Below are 26834 nucleotides of genomic sequence, written 5' to 3'. Positions count from 1 at the left end.
CAATCATGCCTTCAACGACTTTTTTCTTACTAATATCATTTTTAGTTTTAATTATAAAAATAGTTTTTGAAGTTAATCCACATGTCATTATATGATTGTATTTGTGAGACCCACGTGATGCCACATCACCACACTAACAAAGTAATTGACAAATTTTTCACAAAAAAAACTAAAATGGTCACGATGGACAAATTCAAAGAAAGACTAAAATGATTCACGATAGACAAATTCAAGAACACTACTATTGATTATCATTAATTGTTAAGGACCAGATTAAGGAGTAATGTCAATGTCACGAATCATTTTGGCTAAAAAGCCTTTAATATATTTGATTTTTAAATTTGAAGGTATTTGTGTCTATTTAGGTGGAATTTTGGATATATTTGATAGATTTTATAAAAAGTGACATTTTTGAAATTAAAGGTTAATTTTTGGCTATATTTGATAAATACTCTTAGAATTAGGCGAATAGTTTTGCCACTCCATATTTTTGGTCTTCCAACAATGATTAATTCGTTACTTCGAGCCATAGAACATGCGGATGGTGCTTTACCATAGTAGCAGAAAGTGCACCACAAGTTCGATCCTCACCCTGCCCCTCTGACAAGTAACAATTCAACCCATCAACGCTATCGTTTGTCCAAAAAAAAAAACATAGAACACATAACATTAATATAATTTTCTACATTGTTGAATACACCTTGATCACATACCCAATGAATCACTAAATTCACATCTCAAATAATAGAGAAAAAATTAGCATACAAAATTTGAAGGTAACCCTCCCGAGTAGTTGAGTGCCGCTTCCTTCTTGCGACGCTGCCGTGCTGTTTCGCGACACGAAAACGCCCGCCGGGAATCAGGAAACTCACCCGACACCCCCAACATGCTACTGGATTCCACTGTACAACGTAATTTCCTTTTTCTCCTCATGTGCTCTTTCGAGTATTTTCAACATCCATAAACTGACCAGTTGCCCTGCTCAAGCACCACAATGAAACCGTCATCTCGGATCCCGACTCTTTTAACTTTCACAAATATGGTGAGGAGGGAGGGAGAATATACTTAAAATTTCAACGTACCTATCGTATGACAAAAAGGCGTCACCGATGGTTCCCGCGACCTTATTTCGTACCTTCCGTACACAAACCTGAGTTGCAAAGTTTGCAAATTGATATCAACATATATCGTTAATGACAACGACAAAAAAATAATGAACGTCGATGACCATGACAATACTCACTTGTACTTGATCAATCTCCCCAGCCTCTGGATCCCGATTACGATGAATTACAATTCCATTGTCGCATTTATTTATGAAGTGTGCACTTCCACTTATATCATAGAGATTAGGAGGACCCCCGGTCCACTGGTGCAACTGTTACAAGAGATGCAATCTGAGAAACCACATCAAAGAAAAAGGCATGGTCAAGGTCAACGTAACCAACCTGTCTAGGATGCGCCACAAACCAAACATGGCAACAATGATGCTGAGCAAACCGCTTGATCTTAGTAAGCATCTGACTCACATACTCTGTTTCGGTCCTGTAACAAGTAGAAGTTTTAGTAATCTTGTTAGTAAAAGAAAAAAGAAACATGGAATTACGGCATATGCAAGTACAATACAAAGAATACTAAAGGCGGTATTAGCGAGCATGGGGAAGGGTTAGAACTAATGAAGTAATGCAGTAAAAATAAAACTAAAGAAGTTCAGGGATAAAATTGTGCTGGTTCATATGTAAAATAGCTATGAGTAAATACACAGCACACAACATGAAATGAAAAGACTAACTGGTTCGGGGGACGTTGATGATCAAGCTCATTGTAAGGATCAATTACAAGTCCACGCACCCCATGCCTAAGTACTGCTGCTTGTGCAAGATCAAGAACCCAACTGATATTTGGAAGAGAATCATCCTCACACCTATAACATGGCCGTAGGAGTAAAATCAAAAGGGCAGCAAAATGATCAGAAATCAGTTAAAAGGAAACAAAGACTTCTACTCCATAAGGTCTGCGTACATGTTTATAAAACAGTGCACTACAGACACAATGATGCAATCTAGCCTTGCAGTGTGGCTCACTTGGGAACACTAGCCTAAACAATAGAGTTGGTAACGAAACTTACCTTATGAGGTAAAAGGTGTCATTTAACCATTTTTTTCCTTGCTCAAATTCTTCAACACTCATCCGTTCAGCAGAACCACCATAACTATAGTCAGCCAGAAATAAAAGACAAAGTCACAAAGTTAGATCCAACGAGTAGCAAAGTACAGTAGCACCAATTTTTAAAAACAATGGGGGCTTACAAAACTGTGAAAATCATAGGACTTGGAAGTCTTAAACTGATGAGTCGCAATAAAATTACAAGAAAAGGTAAAAGCACAAAGACTAAGGAAAGAATCAATAGTGTTAGATAGACAATAATGCTTTTATGCACTACAGAAACAATCTACTTACTATATCCTTGCATACGTAGAAGTAAAATTCGAACACGACTAGATGAACTCATCATATCATAGATGTTATTTAATCATCGGCATGCATGCAAGATGTCTTTGTACTTTTTTCGCTTTATGTTTTTTCCTCTTCTTTGAGAGGAATGGGGTGTTCAAAATGGGACAGATTTTTAATCAGTTCAGTTTGGTGTTTGGCCTTACCAAACTGAAACTGAAAATTTTGTTTTTGAAAAAGGCAAACAACTGGTTTTCGGAAATCCTTACTGATTATCGAGCCAAGCAGTAAATCAATTTTCATATTTAATACCATTTTGGTATGTTTCAAATATTATAGTGTTTTCTGATAATATAAAAGGTGTGCCAATATAGTTTCCAGCTTCTGTCAAGCACACCCTTTTTCCAGCTTATTTCATATCATGCCCTTCTAATTAAATAATTTATAAAGGTAAAATAAACAGGAAAGGCATCAAATGCATTTTACGAATAGTAATAAAGAAGGTCAACTCAATCTTACCGTTTATCAAAGAAAGGCTTCTTTATGTGCTTCTCCAGCAATTTTCGTGCATGCTCCCTAACCTATAAATCATTAATGAGAAGGGTGTGATATGAAAGACAGTTAACAGAAAGCAAAAATGCAACTATGTCATAAGAGAACATGGTAAAATTGATATGTGGATGATGTCTATATCAATTCACACAAGCAGACACCCCTAACAATGCAGGGGGTAAAATAACCACCCCAAAATCATGTATAAGGTATATTCTCTCCCCAAACCACAAGTGTTATGCACGTGTGCGAACATTTCTCATAATGATCCACTGTAAACCGACTAACAAGGGAAGGGGTTGCACATAGGAGAAAACAGAACAATTTAAACTCTTTGATAAACTAGTTTACCTTGTTCTCCATAGAGCAAAGTACAAATTTCCATCCAACACTTGCAGATAGATTGCACAAGAGAGCATCAATCCACTCACTCTTGCCTGAATTAGGGACCCCTGTTACTATAGTCAACTCACCAGGAACAACCTAAAAATAAAAACATAAAAATTAGAAAAGTATGTATATCTACAACCAGTTATACTCATCCAGATTTCAACAGATCAGAATACAAAAGAAGGAACCAGATGTAAAATATACTTTTGACAACTCATGATAATAATAAGAACAACAAATGCATAAAATACTAAGGGCCCATTTGGAAATGTAGAAAAATCTTCTGCTCATAAGCGCATTTAATAGAAGTAAACTGAAATTTTTAATATCATCCAAGTGCTTCATGGTAAAGCACTTATGCAGTTTTTACTTTTTCTACCAAACATTTTCAGAAGTGTTGTTGGTTATCTGAAACTGCTGTTAGCTATTCTAAAAGCTCTTCCAAACAGGCGCCCTTAGCCATTGGTGCAGAGAAACAGTAACAAACCATCAGATCAGATCCGATAATTTGCTAAATTGTCAAACATTTATATACCTAGATCATATCAGGATATGTTGACAAAAAAAATAGACCATATAAGGGTACAAATTTCGCTTAAATCTCCACTTGAATGCTTTACCTTACAAAAATAATGTGTTAATTAACAGATCTGCATTGATACCCATAAATTGATACCTAGACCACATAAGGGGGAATCGACACACAACCAGAGGAATTATTCGGATTCAGAAAAGGTATTATTTGTCACCAGAAATGTCAAGGTTTTGCTTACATTGTACAAATCATTCAGATTTTTCCATCCAGTTGAGACACCATACTCATATCCAAGAGTCCGGTGATAATATGCATCGAGTTCATCAAAGTAATTCGCAAAATTGAACAATCCACGTATAGGAAATAATTCAGCATCCTCAATTACTCCCTTCAATACATCCGAACCCAAGTACATGAGAACCTGTGTACATAAACAATAAGAGATGGTAAGGATTGCTTTAGTGATCTAAGTGAAATATTAAAATACATCTTAAATGATACAATCTTTTTCAGTTCAATGGAAGGTGTAGGATACAGACCATCACACAAGATGATGCAGAGGTAACACATTACGTATCAGAGGTTTGTTTGTTCATGCAACTTGATTAAGAATGATATCATAAAGATGTGCTATTATGTGAGGCAAAAAAACAGAATTCACTGGCATCAAATGGAGCATACGTAGGAACATGCAACATGAAAAATCACCGTCATACCACAAATCAACTCAATAAGGAATATTTGAGCAAATGATCACATGCATGTGTGAATAGATATTTCAAATGTCAGAAACTAATCTAAGATCTTTGGTTTATCATTCTATGTAATGATCCAACATATATATGTATTTGGAGATAATACTAAAAAGTCTAAATTGAGCTAAATCCAAATCATTGTATGCGCATTATCTCTGACCTCATTTGCATCTTTGAAGTTCTCCTTATCATTTTTCTTTGGCCATTTGACTCGCCAACATCTGCAGGCACATGGGTAGCGGACAATTATTCTTACCAAGCCTGCATAAAGATGATTTTAACTTAACCAACAGAGAACAGTAACAACAGGACATTGTATTGGAAACCTTTCTCTTCCAAGGCGGCGTGCAAGCTCTTCAGCTAGGGCTTGACCAGGAACATCTCCATCAGTGGCAAGTACAATGCGTGATGCCTATTAAAATCAAAATCATTATAACCAAATATGTGAACCCCTGTGCTGATGTGTTTTGGATAATAGTAGTAAACTTGTTTGCGAACCTTCTTTAAGTACTCTTTGCAGTTCCACAGATATTGATACTTTGTATCCTAGCTTTACAGAATAGACAAGATAAGCATTAGATCCTCCAAATTCCACAGATATTGAATAGCAATTAATAACTTTAACTTAATACTTCAAATTAAATTAAGGGAAAAAAATCTCTAAATGGATTGTGGAGTGGTTCCACACATTGTTACATTTTGCAACAAGTCAAACAAATAAAAGTACGAAAAAAATAATTTAACCATCTTAAGGTGATACAAACCTTCTCTTCGGGTGGCAACTCCTTTGAGGAAACCTTTGGAGGAGCACCATCAGGTACACTCACACAATTACGAAAGCCAGCTTCTTCCATTGCAAGCTTATCAATTTCGCCTTCAACCTAAATTATGAAATAAAACAAAAGAGTACATATTGGGTGCAACACTAATGTTTGAAAGCATCAATCACTGAAAAAATGGTGGAAGCCATACAATGATGATATCATTAGTTCCCTTTATATCGTCCAGTCCATAGAAAATCTTTTCAGTATCCTTTTCCTGAGAAAAAAATCAAAATATGAGATCCAAATGACAGTATTACAAAAACTGTTTACGCAAACCCCAAAAAAAAAAAAAAAAAAAAGGATAACATCCAAGAGTCCTGACAGGGCATCGTTAAACATCTGAGCAATGACATTGCCACATTGGCAAATTTTATGTTATTTTTAATTCATTCAAATCTGGGCCAGCGATGGACTTTATTTATTTTAACCAGTGAAATACTGACATGTATATCTAAAGAGGTTGTTTCATGATAAAGCCCACCACCACCAGGTCGCTTGCGGCACACGCTTATAAATATATATTATGCTAATCATTTCAACCATTACTTGTTTAAACACTTGGGTTAGATAAAAAAAAGTATCACTTATTGCAACAACCTGCCAGAACTTCTTGTCGATGTCCCGATACTTGCAACTAACAAGCTTTCCGTCTCTCCGATAAGGAAAAGCAATAGCAATCTGCATGTGAAATTTCAGAAGCAATTAGGTAAGGAAAACTAATAATTGCATCACAGTCAAAGAGATTAAAGTGCAATATCTGCCCCAGGACTGAGATGATGGTTTTAGCTTAGTACGGATGAGAAAGACAAAGTTCATTTTGTTGTATCCCCCTAAGTTTTCTCAACTCATCTTATCGATAATTATCGAAGCACCACTCTCTATTAAAGGGACAAGAAAACTTAAATGCAACTTTAGAAAGTTTGATGCCATAAGCATAACTTCATCTGTCCACTGTTCTGAGATCCATATGCTTTGTATACAATAAATTTACGTCAACAAGGAAGATCCGCAACTACATTAAAACAATCCAATTTGTGAAATGTGACTTCTCAAATATCTTTTTCAGAACTTCTCAAATATTATAACCATAGGATGTAGCTAATTCCCTATAAAATGCACAAAGGATTAAATTATGAATGAAAAGACAAATGTCTTACACAAGAAGGAAAATACCGAAGGCATTATGAACCATTCAGGTGTTTATGATTGATTCCACCGGGGATGGATTCAGTGAACTGTCTGATGTTTCAAAGTACTTCCCGAAAGATAGAAAACTTCACACTCACTTGTTTTGGGTTTTACATTAGGAAATTTAATGCATTATACTTAAGGAACCTAAAGCCAAAATAGATAACCAAATGAGGATTTATTACTTCCTGTTTACTAATAAAACTTCTGCTGCCATTTCATCTGTGCAGTTTTTTTACTCTTGATGGCTACAGGTGAAAAGAGGATACTTCTAGAGTGTAGTAACCTAGATATTTGTAATACTGACAGAAACATATTTTTCTGATTTACACAACTAAGATCATGAACATCTTAATATGAAGATGAAAAATTAATAATCCTTTTCCATTAGCGTCATGCACCTGATCACCTGTACTTTTTTGCATTACAGCATTTCTCATCAATGTTCCCCTTGATATCATTCGTTCTGAAAAATAATCTATAATCTGAAACAAGGGCAAAAGGAAATATATTCACTATGTTGAATAAGGAAAACAAAAACATAACTTTACTGATAATAGTTCTATTCTTAGTGTCACAATCCAGTACAAGAAGAACTCAAACTTCAGAAAAGAGTAATGAGCTTTGACCTCCTCACAAAGTGGTTCCAGTCCTAGACTTTCCTCTGTGATTTCCCTTTTTTTCTTAAGTTTTGAAGTTTCAGGTGGCAACCTGTTTCCTACAAAGGCCTGCAAGAAAAGGGTGACCATCAGCCAAGTGACTCTCTTTCATTATTTTTTAATAAAATATTATAATGTGATGGCAATGTAGTATAAATGAAGCTTGGAAGAGAAGCAAGCATACCCTCGTGCTACCTGTCCACCCACATTTTCCACGAAAGCAACACCAAATAGCACGATCCCTAAAACATCATAAATTTCAATGTAAAGTGTGACTTATAATCTGTTAATAAATAATCAGAAAAACTTGTAAAACACTAGGAAAAGCATACCAATTTTCCGAAATATCCATGGATAAGCTCTTTTCCTCTGAATCGCCACCTTTGCACTAGCATATGAGAAGTCATTTCAATTTCAGTCACATATAATTCCTTCTTTTACTCATTTAAAAGAAAACCATGCATGCACGGTTTAAGGCAGTCTCATTACATCATGGCCACTCAATCCCCTGAGTTTCTATCGTTTAATTGCTAAAACATAGGAAATTTTCCGCTATCAGCTTAATCTCCTTCAATGAAATTTTCCATCTTTTTGGCATGATTCGCTCTTAAATGCGTCTCCAGCCCTTAGATGGAGAAATGTCATCAGAGATTCTCTTTGATGTTCTCAAAAGTCATTGTTATTTTCTGACACAATAATTTTCTTGAGCAAGACACATCGTCAAGAAAGTAATTATTTTGGGCAATAGATAATGCCAACTACTGTCAATAACTACCATGAATCCCTCATGTCTCTTTCAGGTCGAGTCTGCTCATACTAACACTATTGATTAAAAACAATACTGATAACTTAATTTATTACTGTATACAATATCGTTTACCAGCTTATTATCCATAGGAAAATTGCTTATTTTTTCTCCTAAAACTAGTTTCTAAACCTAAAATAACGAACAAAAATGGGACAGGCGCGTAGGTTTTGACAATTACCACCTACAGATTCAGTAATTTATAAAATCCTAAACAAACAAAGTCAAAAAATATTTGCTGAAACTGAAACAAATACAACATAGCGGCAGAAGCAAAACTATTAGCATACCATTGGGCAAATCAAGTGGTTGTACTGCCCTGGTACAGATATTGTTTCACCGTCTATGCCAAGATTCTCCAATTTCTCCTTCAAGATCCTCATTTGCATAGAGGACATTCCATTTTCTTTTGGGGTTTCCACTTCAACTACATAGAATTCAAAAGCATACAGCACATTAAATTCAAAACATTCTCATAATCCTTCACACACACAAAAAGGGTCCACCTGTAAACACCATAGAAAAGAAAAATTAACAAAACAAAAGTTTATTCGAAAAAACACCCCGACAACTAAAATTTTATAGAAAAACACTTCTAGCAACTCAAATGGAGAAAAGAAAAACACCCTTATCTATCCGCTTGTCATGATCTAACTGATTCTCAGTGGTGAAATTCTTTGGTGCTATAAAGTAAGTTGGATTTTTCTCTAAAGTACTAACTTTGAAGTGTTTTCCTTCTAATATGCGATGTTATCAAGGACTTACATGCAAAAAGCCAAAAAATTAAAGCAGAAAAGTGCCTACCTTCTTTACTGAGCACGAATTTACGCAGAAACTTACCTGGTTCTGCGACATGGGCAGGGGAGAGAGAAGAATATCCGTTAGTCCGGAGGCAAAGCGGCCGAATTTTCAACACGGGTTTCGAGGAAATCGGAGAGAAGACGAGGCTGCGAGAGTGGAAGGGGTGTCTGTGTGCGGAAGGGGTCAGTGGGTTTGGAAAAGGAGCGGACTTGAGCAGCTGCTTGGAGGCCATTAGGAGGCCGGAGGTTGAGGAGGATAAGAAGGAGAGCTTGCGGAAAGGCCGATGGAGAAGAAGACGCATGTCTCCGGGAACTGGGTTCCGAGTCTTGTTTGTGGGGTTTCAACTCGGCTGGGTTTCCATGGCGGAAAGAAGAGGAGGGAAGCGGGTAAGGTTTTCGACACTTGGGTCACAACACAGAAGGGTTTTAGAGGTCTCGGTCGGGTTCTCTTCTTAAATCTCTACCATGACCCGGACCCAAATGCCTACCCGTATCCGACCCATGTCAAATGACCGGACCGGCCCACCCAAGAGCGTCGCGGCCTTTCTTTCTTTTCGTTTGGTCATTCATGTATGTAAAACAAATTGACGATTCATGAAAACACTTATAGTTCGGTCACTAATTTGTAAATGAAATAAAAAGTTTAATTTCTTATTTAGCTCTGTTTTGATTCCTCCAACTCTATTGATTTTGATTAACATGTTATAAGTGTTCGACACGTTGTTTGTACCGTGAAAATTTACTAATCACAAATTAGTGGACAAGGAGGTGCGCCCTAGAGCGGATGCAAACATTATCCTAAATAAGAACATTTGGGCGTAGTCAGGTTGATTAAAAACAGTGTGTTCTTTCCTCTACATTCAAGTTCGAATCTCATATCTCATAATTTATATTAGATTAGATATTGCTCGAATTTAAAATGGAAATCAACAAAGGGGCAAATGGAAAAAACATATCCGTTATATGCATTTTAAACTTGAGCTGTAGTCCACATCACCAAATCCTGCTAGCAACTCATGGAACAGGTGCACTAGTTCACCATTCCTCCACTTAGCAAAGGTCAGTAGTTTAATTCTTAATCATACGAATTACTCGCATTGAAATACAACTGAAAATCTACACAAAGAAAACTCGATGATTATGTTGTGTTCCTGAGTTTAATATACTAGGCGTCGTATCAATTCATTTTCGTTCGAGTAATCGTGACTTAATGTCCCAAGTTTCAACTCTGCAAACATATCCAAAACGATTAAGTGCCAAACTTTTTTCCTTTGTATGCATAGCATGCGCTAACTTCAGTTTTCTTAATGAATTTCTAATACACCAGGTGAGGATATTTTGAACTGTTACTTAATACGAGCTTCTGCAGATATGCATACTCGGAGGAGACTGCGGATGACTTTGATGACGAGGGTATCTAGCTCATGGGAAGTGGAGTTAAGGTGGCCGGCGGAGACTTAGCAACCAGGCTAGAAGGAAAGGAAGGCATCGAGTGCAGGAGATCATCATGTGCTTGGGCTTGGGGAAGATGTAGAGTAGAGGAGGACAAAAGAGAATAACGACCGGCTTTTCTTCCTATATTTCCATTTGAGTCTCTCTGGATATCAGCATTCATTTGCAGGAAGATATGTCTTTACCATACTATCAATATCTAGTAGAAAGCTTTGAGGCGTGAAGAAGAGGAGGAGGTGGGAGGGTTGTATAAGAAAAAGTAAATTAAACCTGAAAATTAGACAGAAATTAGGCTCTCATGTAATGGTGTGTGTACTTGCATGTAGCCAATGGCAGAATTTTCGATAATCTATACTGTATCTCTATATCTATCTTTCCTGTCATGTGATGAAAGACACGTCTCTTATAAAAGAGATGGATTGACGGAAATATACAACCGTCTACATCCTTCGTCTTTTTTTATTTTCGGTCTTGCGTTGTTTTTATTTTGGTCTTGCTTTTCTTTCTTGTTTTTTTTTTTTTTTTTTTTTTTTTGAAAGCTTTTCTTTCTTGTTACTCAGGGGCGAAAGGATAAAAAGTCATGTAAAGTAAAAAAATAAAAAAATAAAAAAATAAAAGATTATATTCATACACTCCAAATTAATTTTTCCACATCTTTTTAATTTTTTAATATTTATACACACCACTAACATTTGATAAAAAATATTAAAAGAGTGGAATAAGTAATTTGAGGTATGAATATAATTTCTTTGAAAAAAAAAGGTCAAGTGGAGTAATTAAAGAAGTAAAAAGAGGGTGAGAATATAATCTCCCGCTAGAATTTCGAAGGAGATCTGAGGTACCGTTTGGTACGCAGACGGGACGGAACAAGATGGGACGGGACAGGACGGAACAGATGATGTAAATATTGAAAAAGATAAGGAGAAATTTTGTCATAAAATGTTATAAATTTGTGTTCCACATATGTGGAACGGGTCGTTTCAGGGGGAAGAAGTGGAACGAAAAATCAGCCAAATTTCGTCCCATGGGACAACCCGTTCCACAGTTTTTAGGCGCACCAAACATGGAACGGAACGGCTCGTCCCATTCCGTCCCGTCCCGTTCCACGTACCAAACGGTACCTGAACGAACACATTCGGACTTGACTCTTGTGTTGCCCTTAATTTCTCAGAAAGCATTTGAATGCATGATTAGAAGAATATTAAGACAATTACAAATGCCATGAGAACAAAAGCCAGCTGAAGAAAACACACAAGCTCACGGCATGCATTCAAGAAAAGAAAGCAATAGTGATGATTAGCTATCTGAATCATGTACCTCTCAATCTCAAACATATGGCCAACCCAAAACTAGTATATCTCGTCGTCAGGGACGTCTGGTGTCAAAAATTTTCTTGGATCTTTACTAATTTCCTCGTAACTCATTCGCGGCTTCACCTTGTCTGGGACAGGCACCAGAGGAATAATGCTATCTCCGTCAATTACTCCATCGATTATTCCATATTCAACTGCTTCTATGGGGGACATATACCGATCCCTGTCAATGTCCTTTTGGACTTGCACAAATGAGCGACCAGTGGAATTTGAAAGAATTTGTGTAACATTGTTTTTGTTATGCATCACTTCTCGGGCTTGAATTTCCACATCTATTGCCTGCCCACTAGCACCTCCAAGAGGTTGATGAATCATGATGCGTGTATTCGGCATTGCAAAACGCTTGCCTTTGGTTCCACCGCCAAGGATTATGGACGCTGTTGATGCTGCAATGCCCAGTGCCACTGTGGAGACATCAGCCCTCACGAGCTGAACAACGTCGTAGATAGCCATTGTAGCACTAACACAAATAACAAAAAGGAAAATCAGCAAGCAGATAACAAGACAGCAAAACCATACAAACATATACACAAGAATACATCAATGAAAAATAAGTTCAGTAATTGAGATTGTGAACAAAGTGATTGTGATTGTATCAACGAAACGTTAGATAAAAGTTGGAAGAATACATCAATGTGAACAAAGTGATTGAGATTGCACTCGATGGGACAATACATAAATGAAAAGTTAGTTTTTTTAATCGATAAACAAAACAGGCGAAAACCCATCTTTCTTGAAAAATGAAAGAAAAGCCCCTTTTTACAAGTTAAAAGAAGAAATAAAACTAATAGTCCAGTGATCTTGTTTTAGCTGAAGTCCCATAACAAATAATAAAGATGCACGAACTACCAGCTAAAATCAGATTTCTATAACTAATATGCATAATCTCATAACTCAACAGATTCAACAGCCCCCTAAATTTGCATAAGTTCATAACTAAAGAGAAATGGTATGTCTCTAAACTCTAGAAGCCAATGCCCATTGGTGGGCATCCCAAAAGCACACTCAAATCCACAAGAAGCACAGTAGTTTCGATAAATAGATAAATACAGGATGCCAAAGCACACAACACTGATGAAATTGAAGTTCCACCATAAAACCAATTGGCAATATGAGGAATAGCCCAAGACCATATAAGCACATAGCAAACCTTGTCCCTCACCGATGTGGGACAACTCTCAACACGCCTCCGCACGTGTGGCAGATTTTCAAGCCTACACGTGAACAACAACTGGGTGACGTGGAGTGCGTGTGGCCGGTAGGCTTCACACGTGAACAACCTTGCTCTAATACCATGATGAAATTGAGGTTCCACCATAAAACCAATTGGCAATATGAGGAGTAGCCCAAGACCATATAAGCACATAGCAAACCTTGTCCCTCACCGATGTGGGACAACTCTCAACAAACACAACCGTGCCTCCCTAGAAAGCTATGCCAAATATCAATGCAGGTAGCCATTGGACGATTAAAAGTTTAATACGCTCAGCCTTACTCGCGTCATTGCACGTGATTCACCAAGAAATTGATATTAACTACAATAGACTTTCTCCCCTACCTACTATCACAGGTACTAAGACTTCCATGAGAAACTGTCAAGACATTGTTGACAGCTCTCCACACTCAGCTGATTTTCCGATTATATTATGTCCACCATTCACATGGAAGCGATGCATTTAACATATAACTAGTACTGTTACTTGACTATTAGGAGACAAAATAACTAGCATCAATAAGGAATGTTGCTATAGGAACATAAAGAAAGAATGTGGGAGTGTGCATTATGCGTGTCATCGTTGCCTCACCAACGGGGAAACTCCCCTACCTCACAACCGCATCTTAAGCTATATCAAAGTCAACATGCTTTTTACATAACCTAAGCCCAAAGATTTGGCCTTTCTCTATCCTCATATATTCAACCAGCACCATGCCTTTTAAGTCTCCATTACACAGGAAAAAAAACCTTCAAAATCAATTATTCTTATCTCGTCCTAAAGAAAAAGCTACACAAACTAAACTAAGCACTAAGCCCTTCGAGCACCCTAATTTCAAACCAATTAAGAACTACAAAATCTAATCAGACAACATTTTAATCTCAAAAGGGTCACCTCTGCCACTCAAAATCTCCACACAAAAAATGAAAATTTCACTACTTTCAAACAAAAATCAGCAGAAAATAAAAGCTACCCAGATGCTAAAAACCATGTATAACCTGAGGGAGCCGCCGGTGGAGTTAATGAAGAGCTTGATATCCTTCTTAGAATCCTGGGCATCCAACAAAAGCAGCTGGCTAATAATAGCGTCGGCCACAAAGTCGTCAATGCTACTACCCAAGAATACAATCCTCTCCCTGAGCAAAAGCCCCATGGCGTCACCCTCGGCGCCTCTCATGGCGGTGTCCGGCGTCTGAGGAGCCGAGGAAATCAGGAGCGAGCCGTCGAGGGCCAGGGACCTGGAGGCGAAAGTGGGTTTTACGGTTTGGAGGGAAAGAGATTTGATTGAGGGGGTTTTGGGGGAAGAAGTGGGGAAGTAGGAGGTTGGTTTGGGGCGGGAGGAGTGAGAGAGCTTGGAGGTTGGGGTGGGGAGGAATGTAGGCGATGAGATTGAGAGAACGTCCATGGTTGCTTGCTCGCTCAGTCGGGAGCTGTGATAGCAGGGAAAGAGAATTGGGCGTTTGGATGCTTGTTAGCCAAAATGAGGCCAGGTCTTAGAAGACGAACCCATTTCGATCCCTTGGATTTTATTTATATTTCGCTTTTTAGGCAAAATGGTTTGTTTTTTGAGAGCTTTCCTAATACTGTTTACTTTAATGAAAAATTATATTTTTATATTAAAAAATTAAATTGGTATTATTCACTTTATCCTTTATTTTGTCTTTATCGTTAAAACTCAAAGTTTTCAAGCTCTTTTCATTAGTTTTTTGTTTTTGTCAAGGCAAAATGTATTTTTAAGATTAATATAAATCGTTATTTTCATGTCTGACAATAAAAATTAATAAAACTAGTCTATAAGTTTTTTTTACTATAAATCACTTTGGTGATCTGTCAATATCTTCGGTAAGTGAAGGGTCGGGGCACTTGTGCTCTAACCAACAAAACTCCACACTTTACAAGAATCAGAGAAACGTTTTTCGTACGCAGTCTTATACTTACTTTGTAAAGATGTTATTTTCACGACTCAAACTTGTGACCTTGTAGTCAATAAAGAGCAACATTTTCGCTGCGCCAAGGCTCACCCTCAACAATTACCAATAATGTTTTGACATAATAGGTATGTCTTAATTGTAAAAAGGTTTTCGTGGTGATATGGTAGTTAGAAAATAGTCATATGATTAAAATAAAACAAAAATAAGATTAAATCCTTGTGGTAAAGATTATTAGTAATTTACCTAAAAAATTAGATTTTCTTCAAAATCCGCTCGCATTTTAACGGATTTTAACTAAATTCTCACTTTTGGACAAAATTACTAATGTTCTTTACGATAGTAAAATATTGTAGGTAAATCACACTTGGTTCTTAATTAGGGATGGGCAACGGTTATGATGGATCGGTAACCACGGTTATTTACCCATAACCGTTTAAGCTTTTACACGCATAACCATTTACCCATTGGGTATTTACATAAACGGATATACTCATACTCGTAACTATTTATAAACGGTTAACCATACTCATTCACCCATAACCGCATACCCATTTAACCATGACCGCGTACCCATTTACCCATTTTTAACCCATTTACTCTCTTTTTTTCACCCGTCTACCTATTTTTTTAACAACTTGATAATTAAAAAGAAATTTGTCATAATTTTCTTTTTCTAACAATTAAATACCATTATAAATACATTTAACATGAATTTTTTGTATTAACGGCAATATTATTTATGAATATATGCGATGCCTCCCAATTATTTGACGGTCAATCTATTACAAAAATCATGCATGGGTTGTAGGTTAATTAATATTCTTGTATACATACATACATACATATATGTATGTATGTAACATCCCACATTGCCCAGTGGAGTGGATCATGTAAGCCTTATATGTATATTCTCATTTCTACCTAGCACGAAGCCTTTTGGGAACTCACTGGCTTCAGATTCCATCAGAACTCCAAAGTTAAGCGAGTTCGGGCGAGAGCATTTCCAGGATGGGTGACCCACTGGGAAGTTCTCGTGTGAGTTCCCAAAAATAAAACCGTAAGGGCGTGGTCGGGCCCCAAAACGGATAATATCGTGATACGGTGGAGTCGAGCCCGAGATATGGTGAGGACCCGGGCCAGGATGTAACAATTTAGTATTAGAGCCAATCCCTGGCCTGAAGTGTGTCGACAAGGATGTCGGGCCCCTAAGGGGGGTGAATTGTAACACCCCACATCGCCCAAGGGAGTGGATCTTGTAAGCCTTATATGTATATTCTCATATCTACCTAGCACGAGGCCTTTTGGAAGTTAACTGGCTTCGGGTTTCATTGAAACTCTGAAGTTAAGCGAGTTCGTGCAAGAGCAATCCCAAGATGGGTGATCCATTGGGAAGTTCTCGTGTGAGTTCCCAGAAACAAAACTGTGAGGGTGTGGTCGGGGCCCAAAGCGGACAATATCGTGCTACGACGGAGTCGAGCCCGGAATGTGGTGGGGCCAGAAACAAACTGTGAAGGTGTTGGTCGGGGCCCAAAGCGGACAATATCGTGCTATGGCGGAGTCGAGCCCAGGATGTGGTGGGGGCCCGGGGCGGGATGTGATAATGTAAGTACGCATCAGTCTACTAATAAACTAATTTGATAAATATTTTGATTTTTATTTAGAAACATATGTTCATCGATCAAAGCCATTTAATTGATGTCTAATTTTTAGGTCAAATATTTATTGAAAACTCAAGGCCAATTAAATATACATACATACACACATATATACGCATCAACCGACAATAATATGTTTCTAAAAGACTCCAAAACAAAAATGTCGAACACTCTAATGTTTTAGCACATTCAATCACATATATTAAACATTGACCCGTTCTATCAACTATATTTTTATGTCAAGTGAGGCATATATATATATATATATATATATATATATATATATATATATTATAGCCCTTTATAACCAAATATGTCTCGGGATACTAAACTTAGCTAGAGACTAATTTTTTTTTTTAGTTTTACATATATTAAAATAAAGGAAACTTTAACGAAAAGCTCCAAGTACTATTCACTTTAACGAAAAACCACATTTTTACACTAAAAAGTCAATCCTGGTACCATTCACTTTACCCTTTATTTTGTCCTTATCATTAAAACTCAAAGTTTTCAAGCCCTTTTCATTAGTTTTCCTTAAAATAAATGGTTAAATGGGTACCCGTTTATAACCGCAGGTAATACCCATAACCGCTCATTTAAATTTAAGGGGTAAACGGTTATATCTATAACTATTTATTTATCTAAACGGTTACCCATAACCGTAACCGTCAAATTTAAATGGACGGATAACCATGATTACCCATAACCAATGGGTATTTACCCATCCCTATTCTTAATGCTATATACCCTAAATCCTGAACAGTCCACGATTCTTAACCAAACAGCTTTGCACCACTTGATTTTAATAAACGCAAATTATCATGGACAATATATTACTTACCTTACAAGAAAAAAATATATATTTGCAATATCCTCCAAGTTTTGAGACGAGTCATGAGACTTCAATGTCTCTCAAAAATATAATGCACATGTATGAAAAGAGACAGATGTTTGTCACAATATAGAGCACCATCGTATCGATTCATAGCGTTATTGCACCGATGAATTACATGATAACGATCAAGGGGAAGCAAAATGTTTCTGTGAGTTATTCCGAATCTCAAAGGAATAGACTGTCATGCCCTTTTTTAAGCGAAAAAAAAAATAGTACGGGGACTACTCAAAACCATTTTGCATTGTAAGCCCCAAATTAATAACCATTTTGCAGGTACAACATTACACTATAACAATACTGTGTATATCTTCTAGCTAGTAATCCAAACACAACTCTTCATCTCTCATGATATACAACAGTTTCAGAATTTCTGCTCAATCAGTTTTGATTTTTTCCTTCTTCTGGGAAACATTTAGTGAACTTAATGATTAACGGATAGTAATTGTCTAATTGACAAAACACTAATTAACATTGGAGGTACGTTGAGAATTAATTTACAAGATTAATTGTGACAAATTAATTAATTAAAAATTTAATTATATTAGTGAATTACTGATCAATAGCTAGCCGCCAACGAGGAGTCATGAGTAACTGACGGTTATACACAGCAAACCCTAGAAATAGAAGGGGGAGGATGTGTGCTACTAAATAGGAGATTATTAGGAGGTAGTGGTTATGGTTTCATCCATGATCATTGAGATCACCTCCTTTATCTGCGCCAAAAGTAACGAAACCAAAAACTGCCCACCTTCCCCCGCATCTCTTTCGATCTCTTTCTTCTTTCTTCCTCTCTCTTTCCTTGTGGATTGGACTACTTAATTAGCATAAGTCAGCAGGCAGGCTGCTGTTACTTGTTCAGTTAATTTGTACGCTTAATCTGATAAGGTTTGTTAATTAGCACTAATCTTTAGGTCTAACTCAGGTCCACAGACACAAGAATATCTAATTCTCTCAGGTATCTCTCTCTCTCTCTCTCTCTCTCTCTCTCTCTCTCTATGTCTTAAGCTTTTCAAATCTTGTTTAGTTATCTCTCTCTTTCGTCTTTCAAGGGTCTTTTTCTATAGCATTGCTGGTCTTTTAGCAATTAATCAGTTAACTATTAACTATAATTAACTGTTCATGCAGGTTTTGTAATTTTCATGGCTATGAGTACTGCTACTTTTTGCTCTACTGATGACTGGGGGTCTGTTCAGCTTCTCAACCCACCAGAAATGAATATGCTTAGCTTCCCATCACAACAAGAGCTGCAGGCAGCTTCGTCGGGCATTTTCGGTCTGCAGGATTACTGCTATAGCTTAGCTAACATTAATCCAGACTACACCTGCATTGATCCACTCTTCCAGCCATACAAGTCCTCCGAAAACTTTTTCCTCCCCGATTTTTGTTCTCCCACAGATAACATCAATTTAGCCTCACTGTCGCCGGATATCTGTCCAACCCTAGATGAATATGACTACTCCTACCAGCCCTACCCAAAACGCCAAAAGCTCTTCCATGATCAGCAAGTCCAATATTACAATTCAAACTTCCCGATCGCCACTCCCAATTATTTCAATGCATATGATCAGTTCCTCCAGCCTGAAATTTTGGTTCCAACTCCTGAAATCCGAATTCAGAATCCACCTGCGGTTGCCAAGCTTAACAATAAGGCCGTCAGTGGTACTGGTACAGTGTCACCGCAGAGCATAGCTGCGCGCGAGAGGAGGAGGAGGATAACGGATAAGACTCAGGAGCTTGGGAGGTTGATTCCTGGTGCCACAAAGATGAACACTGCTGAAATGTTGCAAGCTGCGTACAAGTATGTCAAGTTCTTGCGGGCACAAGTTTCAGTTCTCAAACTCATGACGGACTCTCCAATTCAGCAGGTACTATTTCATCTGTATATACATAAAAATGGTTTAATATTTTGCAGCCAAGTTAGATGAATTTAGGGCAGAATATAATATTTCTTTCTTTTATTTATTGATTTAATGTATACATTTTAAATTGAAATTCTACGTTTAAGCAGGAAAGGAAGGAAGAAGGGTTGCATATTAATCAAGAGAGTCTCCAAGTTGTTGCCTCCCCAATTGTTCAAGAGAAGCTCTACTCTGAAGAGAAGTGCTTAGTTTTGAAGGAGTTTGTTGAAGTGCTGGCAAAAGATGATGACATCCAATCCAAACCCTTGCTCAGAGACAAAGTTGCTGAGTTGCTGCAAACCAACGGCTGACAATTACAAGAGTCACAGCTAGACACTGATTTGTTTCTTGATTTGTTGTTGTTGTTCCTTTAACTGTATTATCTAATTAATTCCTAGTTAGCTCGTTAACATTTTTGTAGGGTGCTAATCTAACCAATTTCTTGTCAATTTCTAATTTTCAAGAAATATATTGGTGTTATGTACGATTTTTTGGTGATTATTTTGTAACTCACCTCATCTACCTTTTAATAAAAAAAAAATTATTACAATTTTGTTCTTTATATAAAATTTGAATTGATGGGTTATACAATGGTAATAGCACTGAAAAAAAATGTCTGGAGCTTCTATATATACTAGCACTCGAAATTAGTCATATATACTGCAATTGCACTCAACACCGATAAGTATTATCCAACTGAGTTCAAGTACAAATTACATAAGCATCTTAATTGATATATGGAGGCCATCCTGAATACGTCATTAGATCCTCAAACCAAACTAAGTAAATCACAAATCGAAAGTGCAAACTTTGTGGACGATTGTGCCACTCCATTGCAAAGAACTCATTGCCAGTACTTGAAAAGCCAACACTTGTAATATACCAGGCTTTGGTGAGACTTATTCCAACATGCAATCCCCATCAGAGACTCATGTTTGCCAATATCATTCATGATGATCTGATATTCTATCTACTTGAGTATCTACACACTTAAGGGAAGTATTGTAGTTAGAATTATAACACATGTGTGATTATATAAATCCTAATAGATTATGTTTGAAAATCTTATGAAATCTAGAAGATCTTTGTATTACTTAGAGAGCTAGTTTTCTTCCTTCCTTATTAATATAGATAAAAGCACAAAATATGAGATTTTTCTCTACTCTATGCCGATTTTCCTCTCTTCCCTCTCTAAATTTATGCCACAACAAGAAGAACGATTTTCTTTTAGATGATTTTTTTTTTTTGTTAAACGATAGATTTGTTAGATTAGAGAACCGATAGGGTTTGAATCCAAATCATGATGCAAGAGCAACACTACTCTCCACCACTAGAGTAGAGGGCCATTTGCAAAAATAAATGAAATGCTAAATGAAAAAATTGCGTCAGCCCGGAAGTCGATGAGATGATCTTTGGATTGTGTACTTAATTTCAAGATTGGAATTATGGAATAGATTACAGATTAGACAAGTGCTTTTTGTAAAAAAATAAAAATAAAAATAAAAGTCGGAAACTTTTTACCAAATTAAACTGCTCTTTATAGTCCGAGTGCAAGTGGTTACCAAGGATAACTTTCAACGTGATAAAATAGACTCCCCCACTTTCTTTCTTGCCAACCGTTTGAACTCAGTTTAAAACTAACCATCTCAAAAGAGTCACACACAAACTTCTCCATGGCCTCCATTTCTGCAATCTCCGTCCTCCTCTTCCTCACATTTTCTGCCTCACTTTCGGCAGCTCTATCTGCTTCCGTCATAGAAGACCTCAGGAACTTAAAACCACCGCATGATTTTAACTCCACGATCACCAAAAACTGCCATCACAACCCATCACTCAGATACTGCAGTTCCTTACCTATGGACCTTGATGAGATTTTCAAATCCACCATTGTTGCAAGCCATCTCTGCAACGAGTCCAAGAATCCAAACTGCATCGAATCATTCCCTAAAATAGACCTTCAAAACCGCCCAATGATCACGCCGCTCTACTTGTCATTCAACTTCTTTTGGAAGTATTGCCCTTTGAGCATCTTAACTATTGACTTATCCAACAGTTCCTTAGACAGCAATTTTCCCATTGATGTTCTTCAATGCACCCAAATCCAAGCTCTTGATATGAGCCATAATGACCTTTACGGCGATGTCCCAATAGAGAGCTTCTCTCCGCTTACCAACCTCACTTCTCTTAATTTATCATACAATCACTTCTCTGAGAGTAAAATCTCTGATGCCCTCTTCTTTAAGCGGTTCAATTCTTCGAGTTTTCTCCATTCGGGTCTACTCCCCGATAAGAAAAAGTTCAGGATCAAGGCTGTAATCTTGTTGGTTGGTTTTCCGATCTTTGTGATCCTGATGGTGTGTTGCTTGGGGTGGCTTTGTTTCCGGAGGCCTGATTTCCTCCCAAGAATGCTTCGAAGAAAGCACCGGTTTACATCAGCAATGCTTAAGGCAGCAACAAATGGATTTTCGAAAAGAAATTTGAAGGGGAAGAGTGAAGCAGTTGATATCTACAAAGGAACTCTGAGAGATGGTACTGATGTCAGGATTGAGATTTACCGAGGAGAAAACCACCCGAACTTGATTGAAGAATGCAAGGTTCTTGTTCAGTTATGCCACAAGAACTTGGTTAGTATATTGGGTTGGTGCAATAACAGAAGGTTGAGAGCCATCGTAACTGAATGGATGGAAGGTGAGAGCCTTGAGATGTGGCTGTTGGAGGCAAACAGTACACCATGGAATCACAGGCTGAAGATATTGATGGGGGTTGTGGAAGGCATTTGTTATCTGCAGGAGGAATGGCCTGAAGTTGGATATGACCTCAGGACAAGCAGTATCTTGCTGTCAAACAATCTGGAACCGCGAATTTCGAGGTTTAAGGTCGGGGATCAAAGCAGTAGAAGTAAGTCGATCCATGAAGCTGCACCATTTGTATCTGTTATTTTTTACCTCTCTTAATTTGGTTAACTTCTAGTATCTAAATTTAAACTTTTTGTTCAGAGATGTACAAGTTCGGAGTGCTTCTACTAGAGATGCTCGTAAACAGGCGACCGCAGGAAGACTTTGAGACGGGGGAGGCTGGTTTTCTCGAGTATATCAGAATGCATTATCCTGAAAATTTGCAGAAGGTGATGGACAAGAAATTGGCGACACAAGATACTTTTGATCAAGCTAAACAGGCAATAGGCCTAGGGCTAATGTGTACAGACATACCCAGCAACCAACAACTAGGGTTGGGTCAAGTGTTTGATATCATTAGTCGAGCCTACCAGTCTTGCAGGGTTTTAGCATCACATAACCGCGAAAGATTACATGCCGAAAGAGGTAAAGGGCACAAGCGCATACTATCGAGATGAACCTTTGAATTCATCCAAACTCGTAAATCCAATTCCTGAGAGAGCTCATACATTTACTACGCAAAAATATTTTATGTTCTGTATGTGCTATCCGAAATGCTTTAATTTTCCTCGTGGATTGTTAAGTTTCGGTATGCTATTAGAGATCGATGTTCTTGTTCGGTTTCATGACTCTTTCCTCCTTCAACAGCTTCTATTAGTTCACAAAATATTGTATTATGCTTTGTAATGGACAGCGGACAACATCAGCGTAGAAAAATAATGCGCACATAACCAATGAATTCGAATCATCAAGAACATCAAAGTACAGAACTTGCAGGTGAATACAAACTGTTTCTTGTAAACATTAAGGGGTGGCACATTACAAGAAATCAGGACAAAAAATTACCGCCAGAAAAAGTATTCTGTGTATATGTAAGTTCAAGCTGGGATTCCTCACTTGATGACTCCAGGTCTGTTGGCTTGCACTTTAGATCTCGTCCGATGGACCTTCTTTGGCAACTCGGTAGTTAATGCATACATTTTCACGGCGAATAATTCTACAGGCAACCCCTTTTGATCCTGATGTAAAGAAAAACTGGAATTAGAAGCGAAGAAGACTTTGATACAAGGAAGGAGATATTTCATATGAATTCACTCAAGGACAGCCATGAAATGAACCAGTTTACCAAAACCAGCTAGATATTGATCTAGCGGTACTTCTCTTCCACTTAGAGATGTCTAATTCACTTTATTAAGAAAATTGACATTAATATGAGAAGCAACGAGTACTGGCAAAACTCTGACAGGCATCGTATGACGTTATTCTATTAAGAAGCAGTGTCCATGCACAACTTATATCATTTCTCCTTCACTTGTAGACTATATTAGTTATCACTTATCAGCAATAAACAATGAAAATAAAAGTAACATATCGCATGAGATAAGGTCCACATCAAATTCTAGAGCTAATAGTACAAAGTACAAATTTCACATCTAACCTTTGATATGTAAAGATGAAGTCCACACTGACGAAAGAGCTCCTTAAAGTACAAATCAGACCTAGTGACACTCCGATCTTCTGTGTCTAACACGAATCCTACAAATCAATACGATTAGTCAACAAGACGTTATTCTTTGTCAAATTTAGTCTACAAAAAAAAAAAAAACACAGATGAATACACTTTTTGTGGCATGGTAAACTTGGTATTAGTAGTAGTGGAAACAGGTGAGATGAGAACTTTACCAAGACCACATGAAAGAAGTGAAACAGCAAAGCAACTTACCGGATCTTGCAATATTTTCCTTCAGAATAAAAAGACCACCAGGTTTTAATCCAACCTAGAAACAGGTGACCCATATAAAAATGTTAGTACCTTTCTACACGCAAAACTAACAATAATAGGGGTCATGATTCTTCCATAAATAGAATTATTACAGACACCAATCCAATAGACTACAAAGCAACATGTTAAGGGCATAAATTTGACTGGACGTACAAAAGTGGTAGTATAATAGGAATAATTCTGCCATCAAAGTGCCTCTATCAAAGATTGACAACAAATAGATAAAATCAAACATTCCCAGGCACTTAATAGCACAAAAATAAGTGATTTAGATCTTACTGAGGACATAAGCAATAACCCAGTTCTTTGACCCAATAATCCCCAAGTTAACGTGTAATGGTACAATGGTTTTTTCATTTTTTTTTCTTTTTTCCTTTCCCTGTTTTTTTAGTGGAAAAAGGCTTTGTTGTTGTTGTTGTTGTTTGTTGTTGTTTCCTTTTCCTGTTTTTGGTTTGGAGGGAGGAAGGAACCGAATGGTCCTATGAATTGAACACCATGTCTGAGCATAAAGTCAGTAAGAACAGAAATTTTAAATTTAACGAAGGCCTTAATGCTTCACAGAATTTTATAGGTTTGTGGATGTAAATGGTCAGAAGATTGCGGATCTTCAAGTTCAATTCCATAGTGAACAGTCTACATTTGATCATGAAATGATAGTGATGCAATCGCAGTAAATACCTTGATATCTGAAATAGTTTTACATTAATATTCAAGAAAACAGTTTTACCTTTGCCCGTTTAAAGAATGAGACAAAGTCATCATCTGTCAGATGACCAATACACCATTGAACCCATATAATGTCGTACCTCCCTGCTTCTGGTGTGAATTCCTAAAAATGGAAGCAAGAAAATGTTCATGAGGTTTCCAAAAGAGTCAACGAGGTTAAGAGACTGATGTTTAGAAAAAGTTAAGAAAGGAAAACGCTTAATGAGTGCCCCGGATTGACAAAATTGCATGGCAGGTGTTTAAAAAATAAAATAAAAATAACCTAGCAAACCATTGTGTAACTAATATGGGAGATATAGTTCACCATCTAAACAGGAACAAAGAAAAAAATAGCAGGTTGTAAGTGTCGAGACCATCCAATGTTTCTGGTAATGTATTGAATTTGAGTATATTACCTGAAGAGGCACACAGAAAAAGTTAGTAGCTTTGTGCGTATCAGAGATCATATGATTTTCAGGAGCCAAACTTTCACGAGCAGTTTCCAAGAAATGAGATACGGGCTCAAGAAGATCAACCTGGGTTTTCAAGAAAACAGAAATAAACAATCAAAGAGAACAAACGTGCAAAGGTTACGAAGGATAATAAGCTCTATCAAGTTTTAGTGGCACTGGTTTGTTCCATGTAACACAAAAACAATAACTCAGTTTGACTGAAAATCCAAAACATGAAAACATAACAAAGCTATAGATATCCTGACTCAAGCTCAGAAATGAAGAAAAGCTAAATCAGTTATCACTTATCATCTAATAAATAAAACCGAAAGCTAGAAAGGTAAGAACCAACACGTATTTTTGAGGTCTCGTGATATAGTCTAGCATACATGTTCAACATATGCAAGCATGTGCCTTTGGATTTGGATGCACTTCACATTAAATTAAACCATTTGGAACTTACCTGAATATGCTTCTACAATTCGGGATTGACAGGGACAACATACACCATGAAATACAAGTTCACACAAAGACCTCAACTTTATACAGTAACATCAAAAGAAATTCACAGAAAGTGAATATCGAAAGATGGCGGTAGAAGAGGGAGGTGCTGTCCCGAAACTGAACTCACCTCATTGAAGTATCTTATGAGAAGATTTTTGGAGACTCTGCCAATGCCAGAACCACAATCTGCAGAAATTTAGATACTGGTAAGAACTTGCCTGATTTTAAAACCATAAACCGATAGAGCCAAAATTTGGATTGCAACCTTTCTCAAATTTGCATTTTTTGATGAACAAAAGTGAAATTATTTAATCTAAATTCAACAAATACGATAATTTAAAGCAACTCAAACAAAGAAAAACATAGAGAAAGATAGATTTTGTGTACCAAGAACAACAAGGTGACGTTGGCCATTTGCAGCGTCGGGAAAACGCTCAGAGAGAAGCTGCTTAAGAAAAGCTTCACTGCCCATTATGTCAGGCTCATTCACCTGCGCATATCCTCCCAACACTCCATTGGTCGACGCCTCCACACCCTTTACAACGAAACACACCAAAAACATCACACACTTTCCCGATGCCCACAACCTGCTCGACGAAATGACTGAACCAAAAAGCGGAAACCAAAACAGAGAAGGTTGACCAAAGCACTTACTTCCCAGTAGCCAACGCCTTGGCGGTACCACTCGGTCTTCTTGCTGTGGTCGTCCCCGACCTGCTCCCTCCACATCTCCTCTGCGTTCTTGAATTCTCGGCCGGCGGAGTCTAACCCACCTTTCTCCATTGATACTCGAGTTTCCGTTCCGTTTCGGCGGCTGTTGGGTGCTTTAAACGGTTCCTTGGCAAAACAACGTCGCACGGCGGCAAAGATGAAGTCTTTTGAAAGTAGCTGGGAGCATAAAATGGAGTGATGCTGCATGAAAAAGTTTGAAAACCTATGATCTGGACGATGACGATGAAAAAATGCCAGCTGGATAACTTGTTCCTGCGTGGCAATTCTTAAGCTTCTGTGACGTGGCACGATCATGTCGAGAACACGATTTGATACGCTAGTTACTAATTACTGAAAGCGTTAAAAATAGAGTAGTGTTATTTATATCATATTTTTGTACCACGT

At 37.4% G+C, this 26834-nt stretch overlaps 5 protein-coding genes across 6 annotated transcripts; 2 read left to right on the top strand and 3 right to left on the bottom strand.

Annotated features, from left to right (window-relative positions):
* Window positions 1-635: 635 nt before the first annotated feature.
* On the bottom strand, window positions 636-9398 carry LOC103446089 (twinkle homolog protein, chloroplastic/mitochondrial). The gene is made up of 21 exons (XM_008385148.4): window positions 9003-9398; window positions 8453-8589; window positions 7690-7745; window positions 7542-7599; window positions 7328-7426; window positions 7100-7183; window positions 6108-6188; window positions 5659-5724; window positions 5451-5567; window positions 5185-5232; window positions 5013-5098; window positions 4847-4907; window positions 4170-4352; window positions 3358-3489; window positions 2974-3035; window positions 2129-2212; window positions 1793-1924; window positions 1449-1545; window positions 1244-1378; window positions 1083-1150; window positions 636-978 (listed from the first exon to the last, which is right to left on the bottom strand). Exons 1-21 carry the CDS (start codon window positions 9262-9264, stop codon window positions 930-932), a joined length of 2097 nt encoding a protein of 698 aa, XP_008383370.2. The 5' UTR covers window positions 9265-9398; the 3' UTR covers window positions 636-929.
* Window positions 9399-11577: 2179 nt separating this feature from the next.
* Window positions 11578-14520, bottom strand: LOC103446088 (ATP-dependent Clp protease proteolytic subunit 4, chloroplastic). The gene is made up of 2 exons (XM_008385146.4): window positions 14000-14520; window positions 11578-12247 (listed from the first exon to the last, which is right to left on the bottom strand). Exons 1-2 carry the CDS (start codon window positions 14404-14406, stop codon window positions 11764-11766), a joined length of 891 nt encoding a protein of 296 aa, XP_008383368.2. The 5' UTR covers window positions 14407-14520; the 3' UTR covers window positions 11578-11763.
* Window positions 14521-17296: 2776 nt separating this feature from the next.
* Window positions 17297-19709, top strand: LOC103429643 (transcription factor bHLH53-like). Its single transcript, XM_029109284.2, has 3 exons — window positions 17297-17300; window positions 18608-19347; window positions 19491-19709. Exons 1-3 carry the CDS (start codon window positions 17297-17299, stop codon window positions 19689-19691), a joined length of 945 nt encoding a protein of 314 aa, XP_028965117.1. The 3' UTR covers window positions 19692-19709.
* A 1344-nt stretch (window positions 19710-21053) lies between these two features.
* On the top strand, window positions 21054-22808 carry LOC103429644 (probable LRR receptor-like serine/threonine-protein kinase At2g23950). The gene is made up of 2 exons (XM_008367777.3): window positions 21054-22295; window positions 22388-22808. The coding sequence occupies exons 1-2, from the start codon at window positions 21054-21056 to the stop codon at window positions 22730-22732; spliced, it is 1587 nt and encodes a 528-aa protein (XP_008365999.2). The 3' UTR covers window positions 22733-22808.
* Window positions 22809-22983: 175 nt separating this feature from the next.
* On the bottom strand, window positions 22984-26747 carry LOC103446084 (alpha N-terminal protein methyltransferase 1-like). Of its 2 annotated transcripts, XM_008385142.4 has the most exons (8): window positions 26373-26747; window positions 26106-26253; window positions 25846-25904; window positions 25179-25298; window positions 24785-24886; window positions 23998-24052; window positions 23713-23810; window positions 22984-23293 (listed from the first exon to the last, which is right to left on the bottom strand). In XM_008385142.4, exons 1-8 carry the CDS (start codon window positions 26742-26744, stop codon window positions 23168-23170), a joined length of 1080 nt encoding a protein of 359 aa, XP_008383364.2. In that variant the 5' UTR covers window positions 26745-26747; the 3' UTR covers window positions 22984-23167. The 2 variants fall into 2 exon arrangements, with proteins under 2 accessions (XP_008383364.2, XP_028966021.2); XM_029110188.2 differs by lacking the exons at window positions 23713-23810; window positions 23998-24052.
* Between the last annotated feature and the right edge of the window lie 87 nt (window positions 26748-26834).

The sequence above is a fragment of the Malus domestica genome, chromosome 10 (assembly GCF_042453785.1).
Source record: "Malus domestica chromosome 10, GDT2T_hap1".
NCBI classification, from domain to species: Eukaryota; Viridiplantae; Streptophyta; class Magnoliopsida; order Rosales; family Rosaceae; genus Malus; species Malus domestica.
The sequence above is the reverse complement of the archived record's forward strand: the minus strand, read 5'-3'. Positions and strand labels throughout refer to the sequence as shown.

Coding starts and splice junctions, on each gene's coding strand:
- LOC103429643 (XM_029109284.2), top strand. Junction 19,348..19,490: donor CGGACTCTCCAATTCAGCAG/GTACTATTTCAT, acceptor ACGTTTAAGCAG/GAAAGGAAGGAAGAAGGGTT.
- LOC103446084 (XM_008385142.4), bottom strand. CDS start 26,744: ATGATCGTGCCACGTCACAGAAGCTTAAGAATTGCCACGCAGGAACAA. Junction 25,299..25,845: donor TCATAAGATACTTCAATGAG/GTGAGTTCAGTT, acceptor TTGAAAACCCAG/GTTGATCTTCTTGAGCCCGT. Junction 24,053..24,784: donor CATTCTTTAAACGGGCAAAG/GTAAAACTGTTT, acceptor ACCTGTTTCTAG/GTTGGATTAAAACCTGGTGG.
- LOC103429644 (XM_008367777.3), top strand. CDS start 21,054: ATGGCCTCCATTTCTGCAATCTCCGTCCTCCTCTTCCTCACATTTTCT. Junction 22,296..22,387: donor GAAGTAAGTCGATCCATGAA/GCTGCACCATTT, acceptor GAGATGTACAAG/TTCGGAGTGCTTCTACTAGA.
- LOC103446088 (XM_008385146.4), bottom strand. CDS start 14,406: ATGGACGTTCTCTCAATCTCATCGCCTACATTCCTCCCCACCCCAACC. Junction 12,248..13,999: donor TCCACCGGCGGCTCCCTCAG/GTTATACATGGT, acceptor TATTTGTGTTAG/TGCTACAATGGCTATCTACG.
- LOC103446089 (XM_008385148.4), bottom strand. CDS start 9,264: ATGCGTCTTCTTCTCCATCGGCCTTTCCGCAAGCTCTCCTTCTTATCC. Junction 7,600..7,689: donor ATGGATATTTCGGAAAATTG/GTATGCTTTTCC, acceptor ATGATGTTTTAG/GGATCGTGCTATTTGGTGTT. Junction 5,725..6,107: donor TCGACAAGAAGTTCTGGCAG/GTTGTTGCAATA, acceptor TTTTTTTCTCAG/GAAAAGGATACTGAAAAGAT.